Raw genomic sequence first — 21903 nt, 5'->3', positions numbered from 1 at the left:
CATGAAAAAATAGAAATGAAACCAAGCCAGCTGACTCCCTCATGGCCAGGAATGCAAAAGAGATTCTCGATAGCATTCTAGATCTATTGCATTACCTCACCGCCATTTGCCACAGAACATTATTCAGCTGCTTTTGTTTATTGGTGCTCAGCTCTACCACAAATCGGGGGAGACATTTTCAAATAGGGTGATAGTGATGACCAAACAGATGGGCTGGAGGATTGGGATTGGCTCCTTCTCTTTAGGAATATGCATACCAGCCAACTCTGGGCTGGCAATTCTTGTCTTCTTTTTCTTTTCCATTTGCATTTACCGTTGACACATTCATGGACTAAGGAGATCTCAGCAGCTCAACTAATTGAGAATCTTCCCTTTGCCTTTGCAGCTTCATCAGGTGAGCTATAAACAATCTGATAAGGGACTTGAGAAAATCAATGAGATACTTACAAATCCATATTCAAGGTCCCAACACCAGCAGTAATTGAAAAACCTGACAAAGCAGGCTCTCAGGAAGTCACCAATGAGAATGGTGACAAAGGTTGTCAGAGTGTCAGAAACAGTCAGTCGCACAAATTCCTGTTGAGATATTATTTATATTAAAACAGGCATTTCCACCTTAATATGACCTCCATGCAATTACCTTATTTTTCTCATTAATGAAAAATCAATGGCTAGTTGGTCGCAATTATTTGTCATGAACCTTCTCAGATGGCTAGCTACGCTACAGTCATCTGGTCCTGTGAAAAGTTGACCTTGCAGTAGGCCTTCCTGTCTGGGTTAAGATACCTCCCCATGCAATCCTCAAGACTTAATCTCTAATCTTTCTGTTACATAGGAGGGTCGATGGTTTCCTGTCTGTTGGCAGCTACTGAAGAAAAAATCCACTGTTCCTGGGGATTGTTGCCCATGACGGTATTCCCCAACCTGCTTTAAGGCTGGCCAAGAAATAAAGCTGGACGACAAGCATGGTTGCTCAGTGAATGTGTACCTCCTCCACCTCCGACTCCACATGCAATCGTAGTCCAGGTAGGCAAGGAAGTATCTGAGCCCAGAATGGCCTCCCATCCCTACTAGACCTGAAGGAGAAGTGGGAGGGTCAGCGTGGACTTCTGGACCATCCCTGCCTTTGAAGCAGGAAGGTTCATTGTGTGTGAAGTTCGAATCCGAAGAGAGCCTTCAGGAGGCTGTCGGTGCTCCTGATGGCACCGCCGCTGCCCGAGGAGAGAAGCCAAGGTTGTTGCCATTGGTCCAGCATAGTATTTCAGAGTTAGCAGAACAGGGGCATTTCTATGAAAGGAATTGATCCTCAGCCTCTAGAGGCCTGAAACTCAACGTGAGTTTCCAATGTGCTGGTTCCAAAATGCCTATTGATGGCACTCATGGGAAAAACACCAACAGGGTCAAAGTCTTACCCAGAGCTGCAGGAGTGAAGGCTAAAAGCTCCCCTTTGCCAACTTGCATTTAGGAGAAGAGGCTAAATCCTTCCTGAAGAAAAGCATTTCTCCTTGCAGGGAGAGCAAGTCAATGAGATCATTTGGTTCAGTAAAGGAGGACGCTGGTGGCTTCGAAGGGACCCATAGAGAAAAAAGGCACTCTTGGGAAGACTATAGAGTTAGAAAGGTCATCTAAGGTGGGCTTGCGACGTTGGTCCAATCCCATGTACCACTTTTGAATGGTTTACAGGCATCACAGTTCCTCCTAGGCCATATTAAATTTTTAAATGGCAGGTGATGTGGCCTTGTTGGGCCTGGTATTTTTATCTTCAGCACGTTCACTTTGCCTCCATGTATTCAGCCTGTCTCATCAAAATTCCATTCGTAATGATCCCACTCATCTCTTGTCTGCTTCATCCAGCCTTCTCTTAAGTGCTAAATGCCCTTTTATAGAGAGGGAGGCAGGGGGAAAGGAAAAATAAATCTTCAATAATGAAGAGAAGCAGAGGCAAAGAAAGTCACTGGGAGCTATGAAAAAGAATCAATACCTCTGGACAGGACAAACTTTCCAGAAGCCTTGGAGAAGAAGGAATTGTAAGATCAGCTCTGCCCTTGGTCCTGAGTCAGTAAAGAGATAGCCTGTGAGCTTCTCTATACAGTGAACAGCAAGTTGATTGCAATGCTAGATTGCATTCATAGCGATCAACAATAAATCCAATAACCTTTCCCTTTGCTTCAAATTGGGCCATTCAGATTCTTAGCCTCCAGACTTCCTCTTCTGCCTGTAGAAAGTGTGTATAGGAAGCTAGTTTCTCAGACCTGCTACACAGCATCTTGCCTTATCCTCCAAAAACTTAACAATTCACATAGGATAGCCCTGGAAGCCAATTTCTTTCCTCCCAGAGATTCTTATGGTTCTTTGCTCAAACCTACCACAGCAGTTTGTGTTTTTCTCTGGTCAATTTCTGGGGTTGGCTCTATCCAACATCTCTTCCAATGACCTATGAGAAACTAGTGATCTAAGAGAGTGAATTTATCTGTGTCTATGTACTGATTTGGGAAGAAGAAATGAACACTACACACTGTACTGGTTAAGAAGAATGAGCTGATATAATGAGGGTGTGCCCCCAGTAGTTTCTGAGAAGGGTTGGAGATTCCTCATGCCAACGTTTCCAGATGGCACAGTTTTGAGAACCACGACCCCTGTTGCCACGTAGACTGGCCTGAAAAATACCCGTTTCCCATCGCCTGCTTTTTGAACCTCCCAAATGGTAATCAGTCTAACATTGAAGTTTAGTTCCTGGCATTACCTGGCCCACCATTGTTTCCCAGCAGGGTCCCCTTGGAACGTCAGAAGGATGCACTTGGAAAGGAGGGGCGGTGCTGTTTTCAGCCAATGAGGCGTTGTAAGCTTTGATGATATTAGCTTCCCATATAGTCATGTTTTCCCTTACCAGTCGCTCCTCTTCAAGCTAGAAAAGAAGCAGATCAATCAATCACTGTTGTTTACTGAGTGCCTACTGTGTACAGATCACTGTACTAAGTGCCTGGGTGAGTACAATATAGCAGAGTTGACAAGCATGATCCCGCCTGCCCACAGTGAGCTTACGGTCTGTAGGGGGTATGTCTTTACAGAGGTTGATCAAGGTTAAATGACAACCCCAGTTAGAGTTTAAGCTCCTCGTGGGTAGCGATGGTGTCACTTCTCAGTTCTTTAACTCCCGAATGCTCAATACACTGCATTGCATCCAGTGGAAGCTCAGTAAAAATTATTATTATTACTACTCCCTACTTCTAATAGCCAGCCCAGTGATGGCCAGCCCCCACAAGAGGTGGGCCTCCAAACTGTGAATTGATCAAGATGGTGAAGTCGTGGCAAAGCCTGACGGTACTTACCTTGACATTGATTTCGTCCATCAGGGCGATAATGAAGACGTACAAGTTGCCCAGAAAAAGAGCAAAGATGCGCCCCAGCTGCCATTTCAGTGCTATTCTAGGGTGGTAGTTTTCTAGAGCACTGAAGAGATCAAATAACGTTGGGCAAAACATTCCCAACAGTGACATGACCATGTTCACCTAAAAGAAAGGCCATGAGAAGAATTCAGTGACAGACACTGAAGTGGTTTTCTTTTCCTTCAATTTCTATGTGGGGCAAGAAGCCAAGACAGATCCTCTTGGACACATTCTGTAGTCAGAACTTGTGGTGAACTTCATCTTTTCTAGCAAAGTGAAGATACCATCAGTCGGGGAGAGCTATTCAGTCACAGGCTGGTTTGGACCTTCCAAAATGGTAGCCTTTGATGAGGTCTTCCTCCATCACTTATCTGGATCCATAACCAACCCTCAGCAAGTACTAATGGCAAATTGAAACTACCACAAAGTTATGCAACTTCCTGGTAGTTTTTACAAATCAATGAAATAGAGATGGTCTCCAAGTTCTGGGACTCTGGGAAACCCCAGATGTCTACTTGGAATTATAGCTATATCTGTTCACCCTGTCCAATGTGTTCTCTCCTCTCAGGAAGAAAAGTGCTATATTGGTTCATTTGAATCAACATTATTATCATTACTATTATCAGCATTATTATATTAACAGTACTTGAACCTTTCTCTTTATAGCCTGTTAACCAGGTTCCTTCTTGTTTGATGGCATTCTGTGAGAGCTGGGGATTCAGTTAAAATTCATAGATGCTAGAAGCGATCTGCATATGAAGAAGGCTGTCTACCTCCTATGTGGGAAGCAGGAATTGCTGTGGATAACAGAGAATCTAATAATAGCCACAAGCTAAAGAAATCTCTGTATGGCCCCTCCGGATTTTTCCTCCTTCGTGGATTGAGTGACTGCTGCCCATATCAAGACTTAGCTTGGGATATGGAGGACAAGAAAATTACAGAGTGCGCAACAGTCCTGTTTTGGCAATTGCACAGCGATTAAAAATCTGGTAAGTGGGGCTGTGAATGAAGACTCTAAATATTGGATTCCACTTTCCTCTCTAACATCCTTCCTTCTCCTCCCTTCCCCAGCCAGTTAAACCATACCAATACCAGTGATTAATAGTTAATGATCCTGGCTTCCTGTCAAAATGATACATTCATTAGAGATAAATAACATAATAAGCATAAACTGCCTTTTCACCCAACGTGCAAACAACATAGCTAGCTTTGCCCTATGATATAAATCAGCCACATGATACTCTTTTCCACTCAGGTAGAGTAAAACCTGGGGAGTGTTTGCTTAATGAATTAACTAATTAATTAAATGTTAGCGCTTGCTTTGATAGTTTCTTTTTCAAAGCACTGAGGCATACCTTGGGAACTGGAGGATTAAAAGGGAACATATCTCTATTGTTTGGGAGCTTATGCATGACATGTTGTACTGAACCTCAGCTCCAATGCCTCTTTGAAGGGTCTGGCATGGTTTTTGGAAATATGCTATACTGTTTGAACCACAAGATTCTAAAGAGGAATGTTTTTCCTTTTCTCCTTCTAGGAAAATCTATGATCGGGGACACTTAATTGTCCTAATACAATACATTTGCCTGGGAGCTTCTGCAGTTTTTCCAGTTATGATAGGAACCCTTGTCGGGGGTAATTATCAGATTTTCGATCCTTGACTTCACTGACCTGCCCATCGCCACTTCCCCCATTTTTTTCTGACAACCACACCACCAATCAATCCATGGTGAAAGACTGAAATGAGCTTAAGTCCTGGACTCCAACATTCTTACCAGATGGGAAAGAGTCTGCTAAGCGTGGCCTGGGAAGCTCTGTTGGCATCAGCCGTGGCAGGTGGCTCTGAGATCTAGCACACATTGCCTCTGCCATGATTAATACCCGCCTCCCCACCAGCCAGCCTCCTTCTTGCCCCTCCCTGTTGCTCCTGCTGATATTCTCTTATGAGTTTTGAATGTGGCTAGAAAGCCAATGCCTGACTTACAGGCAGGCCCAGCCTTTAGTGGGGCAGGATCCAGACCAAAAGAGAGTGATTTAACTCCTAGCCCCCATGCAGAGTTGCAGTAGAGAACTCATCCACCCGGCTGAGGTCATCACATCACATCCTTTCTTGGTTACCAGTCAGTGCATTGGTCTTTACAAGTTTGCCTGTCTCCCAATCAAACCACCTTAGTGTGCATTTGCCACTCTTCACAACCAGCTAGTGGTAACTCTAAACGGAATCCGTAAAAGAGCCCTATCTTCTCCAGTTGTACCTACAATCCTTGATTCCAAGCAGATTGTCTCTAGCCTTTATCTTTCTGGCTTCCCAGCTGGCCACGTCCTCTACCTCCAGCTGATTCCAATTTCCACATCTCCAAATTTCCTCTTTGGTACATCTCTTTGTTAAATACAAACCTTTTATCCTCACCTCATGTCTCTTCACCACTCTTCCCTACCTACACAGTTTGATCTGCCTCCTATTTCCTGTCTCATTCCTTTCTTTCTAGCTTCACTGACTTTTTTAATGATATTTGTTAAGCACTTACTATGGGCCAGGCACTGTTCAAAATGCTGGGGTAGATACAAGATAATCAAGTTTGACACAGTCCATGTCCCAAATGGGACTCACAGTCTTAATCCCCATTTTGCAGAGGCATAGAGGAGTTAAATGACTTGCCCAAGGTCATACAGCTCACAAATGGCAGAGACAGGATTAGAATCCAGGTCCTCCTACTCCCAGACCCATGCTCTTTCCACTAGACCACGCTGCTTCTCTACCCTGACAGGAAAGGGCATCTTCTGTCCTTTTCTGTCCTGTTCTGTCTGACATCTACCCTTTCTGGGCATCTTCCTAAGCAGTACCATTCGATTCCTCTTCATCCCAATTCCATTTTCTCCCAAGTACTCTTTTTCACCTGCCTCCACAAAACCACCCTGACCTTGGATCATCACCACTCTCTGCTGGCCAACCAATCAACCTCTCATATTGCCTTCTCTGATACATAATGGATAATTCTGTTACCAATATCTTGAAAAAATCAAAAGATTGATTCCTGGTTACAGCACGGCTTAGTGGAAAGAGCAAGAGACAGGGAGTCAGGAGAGCTGGAGTCTAATCCCCACTCTACCACTGACCTGCTGTGTGATCATAGACAAACTCTGTGGGCCTCGGTTTACTCATCTGTAAAATGGAGATAAGATCTTGCTCTCCCTACTTATTCAACTGTAAGCCCTAGGTGGGACAGGGATTGATTATCCTGTATCGACCACAACACTTAGCACAAAACTGTGACCCAAAAAAGTGATTAATAAATACTCCACTGCTTGGGTTCTTTTTATTTAGAGCTGGGTCTAGTGATGAGGGTGATGAGGATTGGGATGCAAACACTGATGCTATATGATCTCCAAACCTCTCAGCAGTAGATTTCAAACACCCTTCTCAATTGCAAATGCTGAAGTCAAAATAGGGAAAGAGTTGACTGGATAGCCTGGAGAAGAAATAGTTGAAAATGGGACTTGATAAATTGATTTTAATACACGCATATATATTAAATATCACACACTTTAATATGTGTATTTCTCAGAAAATGGTGACCGTTGTTCTTCATTCACACTGTGAACAGAATAACAGGAAGTGGGCTTAAGATGCAGAATGAGGATTTTAGGTTTCCAATCAATCAATCAAGTGTATTTATTGAGTGTTTACTGTGTGCAAAACACTGTATTAATCACTTGGGAGAGTACAGTATAAAAGAGTTGGTATGGTGGTATCTTGGTATACTAGTGGGTATCCCACCCACTAGGAATTTACAATATAGAGGGGATTTATATATAAGAAATAATTTTTTTGACAATGAGGGCTCTTATGAGTTGCCAGGAGAATTTATGGAATCCTCTTCTGTGGAGGATGTTCAAAATAGAATACATTCTCATCTGCTGGGCTGGTTTAAATATGGTTCTTCCTGAAACAGGAGGATGGATTTTATGACCTTTTCCTCTTTGGCCCATGTTTCCATGAGCTTCACAACAGTGCTCAAGTGAGATTACAAAAATGCAAGTTAAGTTTTCCCACTAAATGAAAAAGGAAAGAAAGAATTGACGAAACTTCAGAAAGATCTGCTAAAACAAAAATACATTTAGCTTCACCCATCCTTCTCCAGATAAGAAAATAAGAAAAATGAGCCACGTACTCAATGCTGACAGAAATTGGAAAAGCAGGGTTGAGTAGGAATTAATGAATGTAAGAAGCCAAGAGAAAAACCAAGCTGAGGGAGAGAAGTCAATGTTTATCATTATACTGTTCCAACCCAAAACAGAAGAGTCAAAGGCAGTTTCTAAACCATAGAAAGCATGCATGGACGAACTTCGTTCTTTTCCCACCACCCAAGTGTGTCTGGGTCTTGCAGCGCAAACTCCTGGGATCGCTTCACAACCCAAAAGATGAGGTATCCACTGCCGGCAAGTGTGCAAAACACGAAGAAGTTAGCGAGAACCCTCAGGAATCGGATCAAATGAACGTTTTCTTCTTTCCGACTCTCTTGCTCCTCCAGAATAGCTTCCTGTACTTATGAGAAACAGAAAAGAGTAGCTCAGTTGACCCACATAAAAGGTCACAAGTCCACAGAGTATTTTTCATAGCTGAGCCACTTGAATGCAATTTGATATGATACTCAAGGAGTAGAGTTGGGGGTTGAAGAGGAAGGGGTGGGACTTCTTCTTACTCTACTTCAATCCCTGTGACCTTCAGAACGTGCTTAATTCTGGCTGGAATTCTTGTCCCTTTTGGCTTTTAAGAAGGCATCTCAAAATATTAATTTGAAATTGAACTTTGTTCAAAAGTAGTCATCATTTGTGAATAATTAAAATCTGTTTTTCAGCTACTAAAAGAGATCAGAATTCAGGTCCCTTATTTCTTGTTTTATGTCTATGACAAATGCAGCCAAATTTAAAAAAATGGGAGAATGCTGGAGAATTGAAACATTTCCTCAAGTATATTCCAGTTCCTGCATAATTCTCCCTAAATTCTAGCCAACATACAGGGAGGACCAAACTCTCTATCTTTCTATTTACCATGGAGATATTTTGGCCGAGCACGTAGCGTGACTCTTATGATTTTAAAGATATTTTGCTCCCTGGAATACAAGGTCAAAGGCTGTGGTCGTCTCTTTCATACCTTAAAATTCATTGTGATGGAGGAAAACTTGTTATCTGCTGTTTCAGGATTTCCAATCAGGAAATCCCAGCTTGTGAACATTTTCCAGCTGAAGTTAAAAGTGGAGTCATCCCCACCTCCATCATCATCGATGTTTTTTGCCATCCTTTAAGTCCAGACATGGAAACAGAACACCCATGAATCAAAAGACAAAGAAAAGAGCGTCACAGTCACGGCTAAAGATTTCAACTTTGGAACTTTCATAATTTCAAAAGCTAGCATTCACCAAATTCAGTGTTAGAAACAGAAATTCCCACAGCACTTCAGGAAAGGGCCATGAACATTTATCATCTTGAGAGTAGCCTGTACTCTGTCATCCTTGGGTGCCAATGACCTTGGTGGGAGAGGAGAAAGAGGGAGGAAATCAGAGGAAAAGAAAGCTGGGACATGGGTTTCTGCCTTCTTTGGGGGAATTTCATGTCACTTACTTCCCTGGGATTTTCCCCTGGGATTTCTCCCTGGCAGCAGTTCCACAGAGATAATCCCTGAATCAGAAGCAACTTTAAATACATCCATTTTTACAGCAGATTATTAGGGAGATTTTAGGAAACCCTGCCTAACTGTCTGTTTCACCTTGTAGACTGTAAGCTCATTATGGGCAGGGATCGTGATTTACCAACTCTTTTGTATTGTACACTTCCAAGTGCTTAGTACAATGTTCTGCAGTAAGCGCTCTATAAATACCACTGACTGATCAATCTTGATCTCTCCTGAACAGTAATATAATAATGAATTAGAATGACCCCTTAGTGGTCTGAAAGAGTTAGTGTGCTTCCCAAATTGACTGATAGTGGAAGGAAGGTCTTAACCATTGGGGATAATCTATTATTGATGGATTGTTTGTTCTTCCACTTTAAAAAAGTAGTCCCCTTGAATAAATCATTCAGGGTATTTATTGAGACCTTATTGTGTGCAAAGCACTGTACTAAGCACTTGGGAAAGTATAATACAACAGAGCTGGTAGACAAACTACAAGTGCTTTAAATATTGCTTTTTGTATTTATGGTTAAAACTCCTTAGGCCTGAACAGTAGTAGCCTTTGTTGCTGCCAGATAATTTCCTAAATGGCTGGACATGTTGGTTAGAGTCCTTGTGCCAATGTATTACTCCCATTGTTACTAATGTCTGCACTTGAACTATTTTATAATACTTGATGCAGATGATTATATACCAAGAAAGAATGCCATGCTGTGGGAGAAAAAGAAATTTAGGTCTCAAATATTTCACTGATTTCATGGTCAGAGAACAAATTATATCTTAACCCTGATGAACCACAATTATCACACTTACCATAAGACCCAACTCTCCATACATATATATCTGTTGAGTATGTGTGTGTGTGTCTGTGTTTGCATGTATGCACATGTGTTGGGACCAAGGCCTAGAGTGAATTAGGCAAAAGGTGAAGCCATGGCACTTAAATTGTACCTCTTCTGGCTTTGAATGTTCCCTGCCATTCTAGTTGCCATTACTATGGCATTGATAAATGTAGAAAAAGTTAGGGAAAATCTTTGCTAACTGATAAAAACTTAGAAAAACTTCTTAGATTGTGAGCTCCTGGAGAGCCAGGGACCATTTTTAATTCTCATGTGGATACATTTTACATTTTCCCAGTGCTTAGTACAGTAGGTGCTTAATAGAGATGAATGAATGAATGAATGAATGAATGAATGAATGAATGAATGAATGAATGAATTTTTTAAAAAAACTGCTAGGGCCGGAGTGAGCATGTGATACAGAATGTAACCTCCAATTCAGGGGTTAAGACAATAGAATATTTGTCACTGAGAAAAGATACTTGACACCCTTTCCCATTAACACTGGGGCCCAGAATCACTTGCTGGATAAAGAGTTGCTCTATATCCTGGGAATTTCCAAAGCAGGATGATACCTTTGCCAAAGATAGGAAGGAAAAACTAGTTGCTTTCCAGTCCAGCTCAGGGTCCCATTATAAGCAGTGCTTTGAAGGATTAAGCTACTCCCAAGAGGGATGATTAAATCCCAGTGTTTTAGTGAATTGGGAAGAGGTCAGTGAAATTCACATTGCTTGGGTACTGTTCACTGGCAAAGATGGGGATGAAGGTTTCAGCTGCTCCTATCCTGAGCAGATCAACAATCTAGCATGCATAATATCTGAGGTATTCAATCATGGAATTCATGTCATACAGCATTTATTATCGTAATATGAGCTCAGTGTACTTTGAGTAAAGTATTTTTAAATTTTCCCTCAGGACTTTTACAATTTCATTTTTGATCTGTTGGATGCAATAATAAAAGACTTTCTTTAATGCTGATGACAGTAAATGTTGATGTTCAAATCTGGGAATCAGTGTTTGACTTTCCAATTAATGACTCCCCTATTAAAGCAAAACTGGACAAAACTGGAAATGTTGTTTTCGGATCTGACATTCCCTGAAGCATCACACTGAACCTGACTTTCCATGGCTCACAAAAAAGGCTCGTGCTATCTCAGCCATAAGGGGCCTAACTGAACAATGGAGCAACAGCTGAAATGATAAGAATTTAGCAAAAAGCATGAAGCAGCGTGGCCTAGTGGGAAGAGCCCAGACCTAGGAGTCAGAGGACCTGGGTTCTCAACCCAGCTCTGCCACTTGCCTACTGTGTGATCTTGGGCAAATCATGTCACTTCTCTGAGCCTAAGTTTTCTTCTCTGTAAAATGGGGACTCTGAGCCCCACGTGGGATAGGAACTGCACGTGACCAGACTGACCTCCTATCTACCCCAGAGTTTGGTACAGTAACTTGACACATAGAAAGTGTTTAACAAACACCATAATCATCTTCATAATCATGAAGACCTGCATGATAGTTGGCTTTTGTATGCTTATTAAAAATATACATATATGACCGATGCTGTGCTGTGGGGCGAAAGATCAGAAGGTGGTTGCCAGGGAAACCTCCTCTTTGACCTCCATTGTCTTTGCTACCCTTGTTAACCAACTAGTTTCAGGATTCTTGTTGAACCTCTAGAGGAACAGTGTGGCCTAGTGGAAAGAGCTTAGGCCTGGGAGTCAGAGGACCTGGGTTCTAATCCTCATTCCACCAATTGCTTGCTGGGTGACCTTGGGCAAGTTACCTAACTTCTCTGTGCTTCTGTTTTCTCATCTGCAAAATGGAGATTCAATCCCTGTTCTCCTTCCTATTTAGACTGTGAGCCCCAAGCGGGCTGTGTCCAACCTGAATAACTTGTGTCTACCCCAGCACTTAGAAGAGTGTTTGGCACATAGATGGCACATATGCTACACAAATACCTTGGGAAAAAAAAATTAAAAAAACTTTCCACCATGTGTGCTCCTCTCAATGGTCCTTGGGCCAGAAATTTTTACCACTTACTTTTGGACCATTCACCTCCCTACCACAGTGAGGTGTAGGTCCAACTTTGGGGAGGTTTTTGAAGTATAATTGTTGAAACAAAGGAAATGGCCTATTTTTTCTAGCATACTCTACTTCCTCATATACTCTTCATTTAACCACCACGGATTCTTTGGCGACAAAAATTCTTTTTTTCTGGGTAAAGATCACTCAAAGTCCCTGGGAGGTTTTGGAGAGAGGTAGTCTACTCTCGCTCAGTGCCACAATAGCAACTCCATACCTGTGGCCAGTTCATGCACTCGAAGATCTTATAAGCCGATGACTGTTTTCACCGTCGCATAAGGTACTGAGATACCATGATGCAAAGGTTATTTGCTTATTGAATCTTTTTTCTGTCATTTGTTTTCGCTCGCCTGTCATGTTGAGAATAATAATAAGAATAAGAATAATTCTGGAATTTGTTAAGCGCTTACTATGTGCGAGGTGGAGTGAATACAAGCAAATCAGGCTGGACATAGTCCCTGTTCCACATGAGGCTCACAGTCTTAATCCCCATTTTACAGATGAGGTAACTGAGGCCCAGATAAGTGAAGTGACTTGCCCAAGGTCACACAGCAGACAGGTGGTGGAGCTGGGATTAGTACCCAGATCCCTTTGACTCCCAGGCCCATGTTCTATTAACGAGCCCAGTTTAGCTTGACGCTCTAGATCATAATTACTGAAAACAACAAAATGAGCTTAAATTAAAGCAGGAGAAATTTGGAGTGGGAAGAATTTCTTGACTCTTAGAGTCATAAAACACTGAAATGGACCACCAATGAAGGCTATGGACTCTCTAACCCTGGAGATCTTGAAAAAAATAACACAATCAACTACCATGGATGATTTACTTATTCACTTGCCTGAAGGCAGGGTCCTTGAGGTGATCTCTCAAGGTCTTTCCAACTTTATGATTCTATGATTGGTTCTATGGTATTTGTAAAGCACTTACCATGAGCCAAGCATTGTACTAAGCTCTGGGGTAGATACAAGCTAATCAGATGGACACAGTCTCTGTCCCACATAGAGCTCACAGTCTTAATCCCCATTTCACAGATGAGGTGACTGAGGCAGAGAGAAGTGAAGTAACTGGCCCAAGGTCACACAGCAGGAGTGGTGGATCAGGATTCGAACCCAGGTCCTCTGACTCCCAGGCCCATGCTCTTCCCACTAGGCTACTCTGCTTCTCTGGTTGATGGTGATGATACTCACCTACGGTTCCCTTTCAAGGTTCATGACCAAAGCAATATAGGCAGTGATGTATGCTGTATTTTTTGAGATACATTTCAACTCCCCAAAGTTAAGGTGATCAGATACTTAAATAACCACCTTAGACATATATCTCTGATACTACTTTTTCTTGAATTAAGATCAGCCTGTCCAAGAGACGAGGGATGGCTTAAAAGTTAATTGGTAGGGAAGCTACCTGTCCAATATTCCAACATATCTTTTCTACCCCAGCACTTTCAGATAGATGCTAGTTATTCAGCATATGGTCACTTAACATTGCATGAACAGAAAATTAAGTCTCAGTTGAGATTTTTAACTCTCAACCTAAGATAGGGCAGGAAATTAATTAAAGGCTAGTACATGACCTCAGTGGTCCAACTGACCACATTAATTTACTGATTTACCTAGCTTCCTATCAATCCTCCTGAGTCTGCTGCTGCAGATGCTTTTCATGTAGAAAAATAAATGGGAAGTTACTTTATTCCCCCCTGAAATTCTTTCCTAGAATCAAATAAATCCTTTTTCCAAAGCAAACCACAAATAGACATCTAATTACTACAGCAGTCATAACGAGGGCCATTTGTTTATCATGATTTTACATTGCTGAAATATTTGTAAGATGGCTAGGGTAGGCTTTAAAAAGATGCACCTTCCCCAATATGCATGGATACTACAAACGCAAAGCAGGCTGGAAAGGAAAACAGGGGGTCAAAATTTGGGTTTCCAGTGTTTTTGGAACAAACAGTATTTGTTTATACCTTTCAATTGCTAAAAGGCTGATATGTTATCTTGTTCCAGATCTTTCCCTCTTTGCGGTATGAGAGGCTAACTCATAATGAGAAGCAACATCAAGGCAATTTCATACTTCACTTGTAATTGTTCCCTCTTGGAATTGAAAGAATCCCACACAAGCCTGGCTTTAAAATAGTGTACACTTAGGGTTGCCATAACACATATTTTCACTACTTACTTTGGCTAGAGCACCGTCATGTCCAAAACTGAACTTCTTATCTTTTCACCGAAAGCATGTCCTCCCCCTGTCTTTCCCATCACTTTAGACAACCAGTGTCCTCCCTATCACACAGGCCCATAACCTTGGCATTTTCCTCAACTCATCTCTCTCATTCCACCCATATAGTCAATCTGCCACAAAATCCTGTCCATTCTACCTTTAAAACATTGCTAAAATCCCCCCTTTCCTCTCCAGCCAAACTGCTACCATGTTAATCTAAGCGATTAGCCTATCCTGCTTACTGTATCAGCCTCCTTGCTGACCTCCCTGCCTCCTGTCTCTCCCCACTCCACAGATCATTTATCAGCATAAACGTCTGTCCATGTCTCCTGACTCCTCAAGAATCTCCAGTGGTTGCCCATTTACCTCTGCCAGAAACAGATACTCCTTTCTATTGGCTTTAAAGCACTCAATCAGCTTGCCCCATCTTACCGTACCTCACTGGTCTCCTACACTACCCAGCCCACACACTCTGCTCTTCTAGTGCCAGCTTACTCACTGTGTCCTGATCTCATCCATCTCACTGCCGATCCCTTTCCCACATCCCTCCCCTAGCCTGGAACTCCCTCCTCACCACATATGCCAGACCATCACTTTCCCCAACTTCAAAGTGTTATTAATGACACATCTCCTCCAAGAGGCCTTTCCCAATTAAGTCCTCTTTTCCCCGGCTCACTCTCCCTTCTCTGCCATGTATGCACTTGGATCTGTGACCTTTGGACATTTGATATTCACTCCACCTGCGACCCCATAACACTTAGATTCATATCTTTAAATCATACATTATAAATTACCTAATGATTCATATTAATGTCTGTCTTCCCCTCTAGATTGTAAGCTCGTTAGGGAATGTGTGTGCTAATTGTGTTGTATTGTACTCTTCCAAGCACTTAGTAGAGTCCTCTGCAAATAGTAAGCACTCAATAAACACCATTGATTTATTGATTATCAGGGAAAACAGGATGTTCATTGACTAAATGAGCCTGTTTAGGTAAAGAGTGATGTAGTGTCAGAAGAAAAGTTTTTCTTCATGAGGGGTTCCACTACTTACCAGCTGGGTGACCTTGGGAAAGTCTGTTAACTGCTATGCACCGCAGTTTCCTCAGATGTAAAATGGAGATAAATACTTACTTTAGCCAAGTCACTTAACTTCACTGGGCCTCAGCTTCCTCATCTGCAAAATGAGGGTCTAATACCTATTCTCTTTCACACTTAGATAGTGAAGCCCTTGTAGAACAGGGCCTTTGTCTGACCTGATTTTCTTGTTGTATCTACCCCAATGCTTAGAACAGTGCTTCCCTGCTAGACAGCAAGCTCCTTGAGGGCAGGGATTGGGTGGACCACCTTTATTGTACTCTCCCAAGTGCTTAAAACAATTCCATGAACAAAGTAAATGCTCAATAAATACCACTAATTGATTGATATTTCAAGAATGCAACTTCTGGGTCATGGGAGAACTAGGTGTACCATTCAACCCATCTGTGTGCCCTTGGAACATGAAACATCAACAAATCAGAGTCAGTGTTCAAAATCACTCCTCACTCAGTTACAAAAATCATTATTTTTGCTCCCCTCGAGGCAGATGGAACTTACGATCTGATGACAACAAGGAAGCTGTATCCTATGCAAGCTATTCCTACAAGAAAGTAGGAAAGTGGCAGTCTGAACTTCAGCCATCCGATTGTTCGCTGATTGCTGTAATATCCATAAAAGAGAACCGAATATTGTGCCATGCCCTGAAAATCCAAAGACAAATCAACTTAATCTATAGAGTCAAAAGTCATGGCGCAAAATAATAGCAAATGTAACAAGGAATGAGAAAACAGTAGTGACTCTGGGTAAGATCCCTGTCATGCTCTGTTTAATAGTGAATGATCTGTTGCCAAGATGACTGACAACCACAGTTCACTGTGAATGCAGTGACTTCTAATCAGTCACAAGATGGAACTATTAATTAATTAATTCATTCATTCACTAGTATTTATTGAGCACTTACTGTGTGAACAGCACTGTACTAAGCTCTTAGGAGAGTACAATACAACAATACAGTCACATTTCCTGCCCACGATGAGCTGACAGTCTAGAGGTGGGAAACAGACATCAATATAAATGAATAAAATTACAGATATGTATATAAGTGCTGTGGGGCTGGGAGGGGGGAAGAGCAAAGGGAGCAAGTCAGGGTGACACAGAAGGGAGTGGGAAATGAGAAAAAGGGGGGCTTAGTCTGGGAAGGCCTCTTGGCTTCAGTAAGACTCTGAAGAGAGGAAGAGTAATTGTCTGTCGGATCTCAGGAGGGAGGGTGTTCCAAGCCAGAGGCAGGACATGGACCAGGGGTTGACAGCGAGACAGGCGAAGTGGAGGCACAGTGAGAAGGTTAGCACCAGAGGAGCAAAGTGTGCATGCTGGGAGAGAAGGGAGGTGAGATGGGGGGGGCAAGGTGGAGGAGTGCTTTAAAGCCAATGGTGAGGAGTTTTTATTTGATGCAGAGGTGGATGGGCAACCACTGGAGTTTTTTGAGGAGCGGGGTGACATATCCTGAATGTTTTTATAGAAAAATGATCTGGGCAGCAGAGTGAAGTATGACTGGAGTGGGGAGAGGCAGAAGGTTGGGAGGCCAGCAAGGAGGTTGATGCAGTAACCCAGGCAGGATAAGATGAGTGATTGTATTAACATGGTAGCAGTTTGGATGGAGAGGAAAGGGCAGATTTTAGTGATGTTGTGAAGGTGGGAGCAACAGCATTTAGTGATGGATTGAATATGTGCGTTGAATATCAGAGAGGAGTCAAGGATAATCCCAAGGTTACAGGCTTGTGAAACAGGAAGGATGGTGGTGCCATCTACAGGGATGGGAAAGTCAGGGGAGGACAGGGTTTGGGTGTGGAGATAAGGAACTCTGTTTTGGAAATGCTAAGTTGGAAGTGACGGGAGGACATCCAAGTAGAAATGCCTTGAAGACAGGAGGAGATGTGAGATTGGAGAGCAGGAGAGAGACCAGGGCTGGAGATAGAGATTTGGATATCATCCACATAGAGATGGTAGTTGAAGCCATGGGAGCGAATGACTTCTCCAAGGGAGTGGGTGTAGATGGAGAAGAGAAGGAGACACAGAACTCAACCTGAACTGAACTGAACTAAGCCCTCATATCTTCCACACTTCATTACACTTACACGGCTTTCCACTTGCTTACTGTTACTATTCCTCCACGTAAATTCTAGGTCCTGAAGCCTCCGGCCCAAACCTCTTCCATTATTTATGGTAGGAGACACCATTGTCATCACCATCTTCATCTCCATCATCATCATCGCCATTGCCATCACCACTATCATTATGTGTTTACTGGGAGCCTATTTTGTGCAGACCATTCATTCATTCATTCAATAGTATTTATTGAGCGCTTACTATGTGCAGAGCACTGTACTAAGCGCTTGGGATGAACAAGTCGGCAACGGATAGAGACAGTCCCTGCCGTTTGACGGGCTTACAGTCTAATCGGGGGAGACGGACAGACAAGAACAATGGCACTAAACAGCGTCAAGGGGAAGAAGCGTCAAGACCACTGAACTAGGTGCATGGAAACATACAATAAAAGTAAAAAATACATTCCTTACCCTCACACTAAAGTTCAAGATCCCCAGTTAATTCTCCCACTACTTCCCCAATTAATCTCTCTTTTCCCCAGCTTGCTGTCTCTTCTGTGTCATTCATTCATTCAATCGTATTTATTGAGCACTTACTGTGTGCAAAGCACTGTACTAAGTGCTTTCGAAGTACAATTCAGCAACAGAGACAATCTCTGCCCACAACGGCTCACAGTCTAGAACTTTGATCTGTGACCTTTGGACATTTGATATTCACCCAATCCCCACCCCCACAGCACTTACGGTCATCTTTAAATTATATATTCTAAATGACTTATTTATTCATTCTAATGTCTGTCTCCCTCCCTAGACTGTAAGCTCATTATGGCCAGGGAATATGTCAGCTAATTCTGTTGAATTGTGCTCTCCCAAGTGTTTAGTAAGATGTTCTGTATACAGCGAGCAGTCAATAAACTCCATTGATCGATTGATGTCATGTCATACATATATGTCTGATCAGTTTATTTTATTTTGAACTCTCTAGTTGTAAATATTTTTATGTTTGCCTCCCCCATTAAAGTGTAAACTCCTTGTGGGTAGAGGATAGGTATCTTTGTTATCTGTACTTCCCAAGAACCTTGTTCAGCGCACAGCACCAAAAGAATTCTCAATAAATACTGCTGCTCCAACTGCTAACTCCCTCAGGCAAATTGGACAGTCTTTTTTGTTCCCCTTAGCTTGTTTCCTTCTTCTACTTCTCCAGGTTTTCTTCACAGTCCCATACACTTTGAATAATTTCCCACTTGGCATCCACTACACCAAACCTTTGTTCACACATAAGACTCTTCTTTAGTCCCTCCATCATCCTAGAAACCCAAAGGGAATCAGGGAGAGCACATCTACTTCTGTAAACATTATGCTGATCTGAACATCTCTTTCCTCTGGTCCAAATTAAATTAAAAATTGTAAGGTCAAAAACCAGAGACTAGATATAGAGCCAATTTATTTTCCTACTATACAAGCTCTGGAGGGCAGAAACTGCAAATCGTTTAATACGTTTTACCACATCTAACAAGCCATAGTCATTCAGTAAATATTAAAGTATCCATCAATCAATTGGATCAGTAGTGGCTTTACCACACAAATGGTACTCATTCATCCCTCCTCCACTCCCTTCCTCCTCCACTCCCTTTCTCCTCTCCACATTTGAATCTTCAGACCTCTTTCAAGGAATTCTCCTGAATATAATACTACTGAATATAGTACAGTCACAGGAGGAGTTGTTTATTACTATTATTATTATTATAAAGAGTGCAAAGGTCTTCAGCAATTTCACTCACTTAACTCCCGTATTCTGAGGTGAGGGAGGCAATGGGATTATTATCCCTCAGGAAGAGATGGGGAAGCCAGGGCTCCATTCATTCATTCATTCATTCATTCAATAGTATTTATTGAGCGCTTACTATGTGCAGAGAACTGTACTAAGCCCTTGGAATGTACAAATCGTCAACAGATAGAGACAGTCCCTGCCCTTTAACGGGCTTACAGTCTAATCGGGGAGACAGGCAGATAAGAACAGTGGCAATAAATAGAGTCAAGGGGAAGAACATCTCATAAAAACAATGGCAACTAAATAGCATCAAGGTGATGTATATCTTATTAAACAAAATAAACAAAATAAATAGGGTGATAAAGATATATACAGTCGAGTGGATGAGTACAGTGCTGAGGGGGTGGGACGGGAGAGGGGGAGGAGGAGAGGGGAATGGGGGAGAAGAGGGTTTAGCTGCGGAGAGGTGAAGGGGGGTAGAGGGAGCAGAGGGAAAAAGGGGGGAGCTCAGTCTGGGAAGGCCTCTTGGAGGAGGTGAGCTTTAAGTAAGGATTTGAAGAGGGGAAGAGAATTAGATTGACGGAGGTGAGGAGGGAGGGCATTCCAGGACCGCAGGAGGACGTGGCTCAGGGGTCGACGGCGGGATAGGCGAGACCAAGGGACGGTGAGGAGGTGGGCGGCAGTAGAGCGGAGTGTGCAGGGTGGGCAGTAGAAAGAGAGAAGGGAGGAGAGGTAGGAAGGGGCAAGGTGATGGAGAGCCTTGAAGCCTAGAGTGAGGAGTTTTTGTTTTGAGCGGAAGTTTATAGGCAACCAGTGGAGGTGTTTAAGAAGGGGAGTGACATGCCCAGAACGTTTTTTCAGGAAGATGAACCGGGCAGCGGAGTGAAGAATAGACTGGAGCGGGGCGAGAGAGGAGGAAGGGAGATCAGAGAGAAGGCTGACACAGTAGTCTAGCCGGGATATAACGAGAGCCTGTAGCAGTAAGGTAGCCGTTTGGGTGGAGAGGAAAGGACAGATCTTGGCAATATTGTAAAGGTGAGACCGGCAGGTCTCGGTAACGGATCGGATGTGTGGGGTGAATGAGAGAGATGAGTCAAAGATGACACCGAGGTTGCGGGCCTGAGAGACGGGAAGGATGGTCGTACCATCCACGGTGATAGGGAAGTCTGGGAGAGGACCGGGCTTGGGAGGGAAGATGAGGAGCTCAGTCTTGCTCATGTTGAGTTTTAGGTGGCGGGCAGACTAACTCCAAAGGGGTTAGTGATGAGAAGCAATGTGGCATAGTGGATAAAGGATGGGCCTGGGAGCCAGAAAGACCTGGATTCTAATCTCAGCCCCTTCACTTCTCTGCTGTGTGACCTCAGGCAAGTCACCTTACTTCTCTGTGCCTCAGTTACCTCATCTGTAAAATGAGGATTAAAGACTGTGAGCCCCATGTAGGACAGGGACTGCCTCCAACCTGATAATGTTTACCCTAGTGCTTAGAACAGTGCTTAGCACATAGTAAGCGCTTAACAAATACCATCATTATTATTATTGTTAGTGGGGACATCCAAAAAGGATGGATGGCCACTCTCCTGGGTCCCAGTCCCAAATACATCCACTGTATGGCTGTTTTCTCTTCCCCAGAATATAATAATAATAACAATTATGGTGTTTGTTAAGCACTTACTATGGATCAAGCACTGTTCTAAGCACTAGAGTAGATATAATTTCATCATGTCAGACACGGTCCCTGTCCCACATGGGACTAACAATCTAAGTTAGGACGGAGGACAGGTATTGAATACCCATTTTACAGTTGAGGAAACTGAGGCACAGAAAAGTTTAGTGACTTACCCAAAGTCACACAGCAGGGAAGTGGCAGATCTTGGATTAGAACCCAGGTCCACTGACTCTCAGGCCCAGTCTCCTTCCACTAGGCCATGCTGCCTCACGTGAAAAGTCTCAGAAGACATTCTGTTCCATTTTTTGCCCCCTAATTAGGGGTGAAACTGACACTATACTAGTCATGAGATTACTCAGGGCATCTTAGACAGCTCCATCATACTAGGCCATCCTCCCTGGGTCGTGGAACCATTTCTCACCCATCCAGACTCCCAAAGGAGCAAGGCCAACATTTCAAAGTCATGAGGTGAACATTGCCTCATTAGCTCTGCAGATTCCTTGATTTTCTCTCCTCATCAAATTATGCTCACTTGCTTTGGCGGTGATTTTTGTCTCAGTCCTTTCCTTTCAGTGAATTATTAGTTTGATAGCTGTCGTGCTCTCTGGGACCTTGAGTAGAGCCACTTGGTTTTCTGTAGTCTCATGGATGGGGGAAGGAAAGGGAATGAAGTAATCAAGATCCCAATTTCAGCTTCCCTAATAGTTGCTCTTGTCAGTGTCTCCGATCCCCTGTCTGAGAATACTTGCCAACGGACCAAGATAGAGATTTCAGAATTAAAAGCCCCAGAGATCTCCTGCTACAACCCAACCTGCACGCCTCAAACCTCTAACCCCAACCTTCTCTCTGTATCTAGTTCTTGTCTTTCTCATAGCTGATCCCTTGCCCACTTCATCCCACTGGCCAGGAACTCCCTCCCTCTTCATATCCTACAGACCACCACTCTCCCCTGCTTCAGAACCCCACTAAAATCACATCTCCTCCAAGAAGCCTTCCCCAACTAAGCCCTCACTTCCCTGTTTGAGCCCTCCGTTTTGTGGCTTATGCAATTGGGTCTGTTCCCCTTGAGCAATCTGATATTCACCCCTTATCCTGCCCCACAGCATGTATGTAGATATCCATCTATAATTTAT

At 43.0% G+C, this 21903-nt stretch overlaps 1 protein-coding gene across 1 annotated transcript in view; it reads right to left on the bottom strand.

Moving 5' to 3' along the window:
• Positions 1–21903, bottom strand: part of TMC1 (transmembrane channel like 1) — a 106472-nt gene that overhangs the window by 25052 nt on the left and 59517 nt on the right. The window contains exons 10-15 of the mRNA XM_039910754.1: positions 15787–15929; positions 8542–8686; positions 7733–7927; positions 3330–3509; positions 2744–2905; positions 448–576 (exon numbers count right to left, since the gene is read on the bottom strand). Of these exons, the coding sequence (XP_039766688.1) occupies positions 448–576; positions 2744–2905; positions 3330–3509; positions 7733–7927; positions 8542–8686; positions 15787–15929 (954 nt within the window). The remainder of the gene's footprint in view (positions 1–447; positions 577–2743; positions 2906–3329; positions 3510–7732; positions 7928–8541; positions 8687–15786; positions 15930–21903) is intronic.

The sequence above is a fragment of the Ornithorhynchus anatinus genome, chromosome X5, assembly GCF_004115215.2.
Source record: "Ornithorhynchus anatinus isolate Pmale09 chromosome X5, mOrnAna1.pri.v4, whole genome shotgun sequence".
In the NCBI taxonomy this organism is placed as follows: domain Eukaryota; kingdom Metazoa; phylum Chordata; class Mammalia; order Monotremata; family Ornithorhynchidae; genus Ornithorhynchus; species Ornithorhynchus anatinus.
The sequence above is the reverse complement of the archived record's forward strand: the minus strand, read 5'-3'. Positions and strand labels throughout refer to the sequence as shown.